The 5765-nt window shown below is 48.3% G+C and overlaps 2 protein-coding genes across 2 annotated transcripts in view; one reads left to right on the top strand and one right to left on the bottom strand.

Annotated features, from left to right (window-relative positions):
* Positions 1-3352, top strand: part of LOC134020686 (aminopeptidase Ey-like) — a 5891-nt gene extending 2539 nt beyond the window's left edge. Inside the window, exons 5-15 of the mRNA XM_062460849.1 lie at positions 6-117; positions 259-335; positions 447-577; positions 710-765; positions 901-1048; positions 1302-1393; positions 1652-1762; positions 1854-2021; positions 2206-2346; positions 2616-2697; positions 2845-3352. Coding sequence (XP_062316833.1) covers positions 6-117; positions 259-335; positions 447-577; positions 710-765; positions 901-1048; positions 1302-1393; positions 1652-1762; positions 1854-2021; positions 2206-2346; positions 2616-2697; positions 2845-2997 — 1271 coding nt within the window. The 3' untranslated portion in view covers positions 2998-3352. The remainder of the gene's footprint in view (positions 1-5; positions 118-258; positions 336-446; positions 578-709; positions 766-900; positions 1049-1301; positions 1394-1651; positions 1763-1853; positions 2022-2205; positions 2347-2615; positions 2698-2844) is intronic.
* det1 (DET1 partner of COP1 E3 ubiquitin ligase) overlaps positions 1-5765 on the bottom strand; it is a 283926-nt gene that overhangs the window by 51901 nt on the left and 226260 nt on the right. The gene's annotated exons all lie outside the window — the stretch shown is intronic.

Below are 5765 nucleotides of genomic sequence, written 5' to 3'. Positions count from 1 at the left end.
GTTGGGTGCTCCAGATGGGTTTCCCAGTGGTTACCATAGATACACATCAGGACAGATCTCCCAGAAGCACTTCCTCCTGGACCCTGACTCTGTGGTGACGAGACCATCCCAGTTCAAGTTTGTCCAGCTCTAAGGGAACCCCCCCATTAGATCATTACTGTGAATGCTTTAACAGTCCTGTGCCACACACTTCTTGTACCAGTCTATACTGTGTCTCTGTGTGTGTGTCTCTGTGTGTGTGTGTGTGTGTGATCCCAGATACGAGTGGATGATACCAGTCACATGGATGAAGTCAGGGATGCTGCAGGAGCCCATGTGGCTGATGATGAAGGATGGTGAGATCACCTCTGGACTTGTGTCCTGGTACCACCTTCTGATGTTGCTTTGCATCGCTACTTGGCATTATTACCTGGCATTATTTCTAGGCATTCCATGTTTCCTTTCAGATGTAAACCCTGCAATGGAGGCTGGAGGTGAGTGGATCCTGGCCAACCTCAACGTGACAGGCTACTACCGGGTGAATTACGACTATGGCAACTGGGAGCGGATCCTCTTGCAACTCAGTACTGAGCATCAGGTGAGACTGAACCTTCTCTGACTGCTTTTCTTAATTGCCCTCCTCACTGAACTACACCCATCCTCATGTTCTACCTCTGAGGTCTACCACTGAACTACACCCATCCCCACTTTCATGGATGCTGTGTTGCAGATAGTACCCCTGATCAACAGGGCCCAGCTAGTCGATGATGCCTTCAATCTGGCAAGGTCGGAAAATCATCTAACACAACAATCACTCAACCACTGAGATGCGTTTATTTGTAATCATGAATTAGTTTATATACTGTAGATTTCCTTATTCAGTTTGGAAGGTTAACCTTACTGCAGCATTTCTCTGAACAGGGCTAAACTGGTCCCTACAACGTTGGCGCTGAGGACCACCATGTACCTGTCTCTGGAGAGGGAGTACCTGCCCTGGCAGTCTGCCGTAGACAACCTGGACTACCTCCGCCTGATGTTCGACCGCACCGAGGTCTACGGCCCCATGAAGGTGCCGCCCCCCTGCATGTATGAGACGACAGTATAGCAGTATACCAGACAACCAGAGAGCAAGAGCTAGTCTTACGTATTAATGCTACACATACGGTAGCTTCAATATATTGTCCTAGTTTGAGAGATTTTAGAGATTTCCCTGTCCCTAGTTTCAGGAGCAGAGTATGTGAAGATCCTAGAGACTATATAATAGTGTATAACGGTTTCAACATTTCTATGTGATGTTGTTTCATCCCCCCTTCATACTGTAGAATTACATCGGGAGACTAGTGACACCTCTCTTCCTACACTTCAAGAACATGACTTCAGAGTGGACTGAGATTCCCGAAGGACACACTGATCAGTGAGTCTGTCTGAAGGTGTTGTGTGGAGTGTATATGGTGCAGTGACGGTCTATCTAAAATAAACACAGACATGAACTTGGTTCTTGAAGACCGTAGGATGGATTTTTATGAATGTGTGGATGTGTGAAGGTGTCTGGGCGGACCACACACTGGTGCTGGGGCAGCTCTGGAGCTGAGCCTCTCAGGCATGTGTTAACACATCCATCTACCCATCCCACCCACCCCTTCCTCCATCCCTCCATCCCTGTCCCTCCCAGGTACAACCAGGTGAATGCCATCCGGACCGCCTGCAGCACTGGGGAGCAGGAGTGTGTGACTCTCACTTCAGGCTGGTACCAGCAGTGGATGAACAACCCTGAAAACAACCCGTGAGTTACAAACACAACACTGGTTACTTAGTAACAGATACTAACATCAGTGACGTACCCTGAGAGTGTGTGTGTGTTGCCGTCCTGTCAGGATACACCCTAACCTGCGCTCCGCAGTGTACTGCAGCGCCATGGCGAGCGGCGGGATTGCGGAGTGGGAGTTTGGCTGGACGATGTTCAGAAACGCCACCGTCGTCAGCGAGGCAGACACACTGATGTCAGCCCTGGCCTGCACCACTGACCATGAGCTACTGAAGAGGTGTGTGTGTGTGTGTGTGTGTGTGTGTGTGTGAAGATGTGGCTCTGTGTGGGACTGTGTACAGGATAGACTGTGTGTGTAAAAGTATGTGTGTGTTTGTGTGTGGGTGGGTGGCAAATTATACAGGGACCTTCAAATAATGCAAGTCATTGCAGGGTGTGATGAGTGTGCTGGACTCTCCCAGGTACCTTCGCTTCAGCCTGGATCCAGAGCAGATCCGTAAGCAGGACGCCTCCGCCGTCATCGTGTCTGTCTCCAGTAACGTGGAGGGTCAGGGTCTGGCCTGGGACTTCCTCAGGGAAAACTGGACCTACATGTTCACCCAGTGAGTGAGACCCCAAAAACACAACCATGATCTTTTCCAAAAATTAAAAAAATATTTGAAAAAATAACTTTTGAAATGGTTGGTTGTCAGTGTTTTATAGTTCATCAGCTGAAAAAACATTTCGTAATGAAAGTGATTCCAACGATATCATTCCGCTATATAGTTGTCGTTATCGTTGTGGTGTGGACTATATCTAAAAACTGTATACTTTTAGTTATAGTTATCGTTCTTGGTGTGAACGGGTCTTAAGGGGTTATTTTGTTTGGCAGATATGGCGTGGGGTCCTTCTCCTTTGCCAGCCTCATCACTGGTGTCACCAGGAGGTTTTCAACCACGTCAGAACTGGAGCAGGTGAGTTAAAAAAGGGCCACGAAGGTCTCTTGGTTAGAAAAGATCCAGGTTTATGCTGGATGCCCTTTAATCTCCAGGCGATTCAGGAAGTTTAAGTCAAGTTTAACGTCAGTTATACCGAGCGGTGTTGTTTGCTCTGCATTGTAGCTCCAGAGCTTCCAGCAGGCCCACTCTGCTGTGGGGTTCGGCTCCGCTAGCCAGGCGCTGGAGCAGGCTCTGGAGACCACCCGGGCAAACATTAGATGGGTGGAGGACAACGCTGGAGACGTGCTCGACTGGTTCCTCTCTGAGACCGCCTAGCATGAGGCTAAACCGGCCTAGCAACAGCCCAGTCTAGCAACACATCACGTTAATGAAAGAACAGGCCTTAAACTGATAGATCTATTGTTTTTATTTCGATTGTTTACAGTCACAAAACATACCAAATCAAACACATACTCAAAATTAACCCCATCATAACAGACAACATTTTTCAAAATGTAAATACAAAAACAAACAACAAATTATGGCTTTTTTTTTTCTTACAGTTTACAGTGACGCAGACACAAACTAACTGAACATAAGAGTAAACCACTCAGAAAGTCTATACACACAGAAGCAAGGACTTAGTAAGGTGAAGCCTTTTTAACCGACACCAGAGACAGCAAGACACACCAGCTCATGCCACCATGCACAGCTCTGTTCTGACGCACACCACCCCCGCACAGCTCTGTTCTGACGCACACCACCCCCGCACAGCTCTGTTCTGACGCACACCACCCCCGCACAGCTCTGTTCTGACGCACACCACCCCCGCACAGCTCTGTTCTGACGCACACCACCCCCGCACAGCTCTGTTCTGACGCACACCACCCCCGCACAGCTCTGTTCTGACGCACACCACCCCCGCACAGCTCTGTTCTGACGCACACCACCCCCGCACAGCTCTGTTCTGACGCACACCACCCCCGCACAGCTCTGTTCTGACGCACACCACCCCCGCACAGCTCTGTTCTGACGCACACCACCCCCGCACAGCTCTGTTCTGACGCACACCACCCCCGCACAGCTCTGTTCTGACGCACACCACCCCCGCACAGCTCTGTTCTGACGCACACCACCCCCGCACAGCTCTGTTCTGACGCACACCACCCCCGCACAGCTCTGTTCTGACGCACACCACCCCCGCACAGCTCTGTTCTGACGCACACCACCCCCGCACAGCTCTGTTCTGACGCACACCACCCCCGCACAGCTCTGTTCTGACGCACACCACCCCCGCACAGCTCTGTTCTGACGCACACCACCCCCGCACAGCTCTGTTCTGACGCACACCACCCCCGCACAGCTCTGTTCTGACGCACACCACCCCCGCACAGCTCTGTTCTGACGCACACCACCCCCGCACAGCTCTGTTCTGACGCACACCACCCCCGCACAGCTCTGTTCTGACGCACACCACCCCCGCACAGCTCTGTTCTGACGCACACCACCCCCGCACAGCTCTGTTCTGACGCACACCACCCCCGCACAGCTCTGTTCTGACGCACACCACCCCCGCAGTCAGCGGAGGGTGGTTGTGTTCTTCAGATTCAGGCGCTCCTTTCAGAAGTTTGTTTGTCTTCTCTAGTGGTATATAACAAAACTGGATATTGGCAAGAGTGTGTTTTTGGCTGCTTCCAGATTCAACACATGAAAGGAAAACTTCATCTAAATAAAAATAATTCAACTTCATAGCTATATTTATCTTTAGTCAGTGATATTTTATGTTTTTTTGTTGTTTTGAATATTGAGCAGATACTTTAAAAAGGATGAATGCAAAATTATTCTTAATTTGTTTTTTACAGCAAATCCCACTGGGACAGATTTAGTTATTAGTATAACAGAATGATTGGCAAAATCTTGCGTTGTTGGAAATGTTGATCGGCTTTTCAATACTATTAAAGGGAGAGTGGATTAGTGCTCCAACTAGCTAAAGTGATTGTTAATTCAAGCCATTCGTGGCCCCGATCCAGCCAACAACAGTATTTACAGTGACACAAACATTACACATCATTCAGGCTAATGTTGAACAACATTTAAACATAGAGAACACAAACATGCAGCTCCAGCAACACCTGCTCACAGTACAGTATGCTTCAGTCCTTAAGCCCCACCTCCAACACACACAGTGCAACCAAAGCATTCTCTCATATCTTCTCTCCAACTGTTTTTAAATACGTTGTTTTCCTGTTTTATTGTTATACCTCCTGGACGAAATCATGGCTTGCTGTGTTGGAGACTGAAACACACAAATCAGAAGACAACCACCATCCAAGACAATAATATACTGAAAAACATAATTTAGTGCACTTTGAAAGTAGAGGAAGGAGTGTGGATGAGCAAGTTAGAGGCAGGTAGTTAACAGATCCAGTGGCAAACTTTGTCTTTAATGCTGACAAAAGTTAAACTGTAACCTAATGTTTGGATTTGGATGAACTGGGTAGAAAATAATAGATATTTGTGGGGTTGGATTCAATTTATTCTGTTGTATTTAAGCTTTGGAGTCCATCTCTGCAACCTCCAGTCTGAATCCTGAACAGCAGGTGAGCGGTGCGGGAGTGTCACCTCACAGATCCAGAGCCAGAACAGGATTCAGACACTCATGGTTTTAACAGTCCTCAAGGTGGCTCCAGGTAACAAAACGTTGTGAACATTCAGGGGAAATGGAGAGGACACGTCATCAAAGCAAAACAACACAAAAGTCGACACTGGAGAATAACTTCCAAAACTTCAACAGCCAACATGTAAAGTTTCGAAGGGGAAAACGAGTCAGCTAGCTAAGCGACTTGACATCATCATAGCGGGACGTCCTGTGGTGCGTTATGTTCCTGTCGTATTAATACCATGTCATTATGATGTCATTTGAATGGGTGTGGTGTACCTTTTAAGGTTCTCTACATGACCGTGGACCAATGAACATTTGTTAACAAAACACACCTGTTGGTTAAAGCCATCTTTTCATCACTTCCTGTTCCTCTTGGACAACAAAGCCCCCTAGCTCCGCCCCCACACCCCTACCCTCTTACCCCCTCTGCCCTCCCTCAAGG

This window comes from Osmerus eperlanus, chromosome 5 (assembly GCF_963692335.1).
Source record: "Osmerus eperlanus chromosome 5, fOsmEpe2.1, whole genome shotgun sequence".
Lineage (NCBI taxonomy): Eukaryota > Metazoa > Chordata > Actinopteri > Osmeriformes > Osmeridae > Osmerus > Osmerus eperlanus.
Note: the sequence above shows the minus strand (reverse complement) of the source record. Positions and strands in the feature narration are given on the sequence as shown.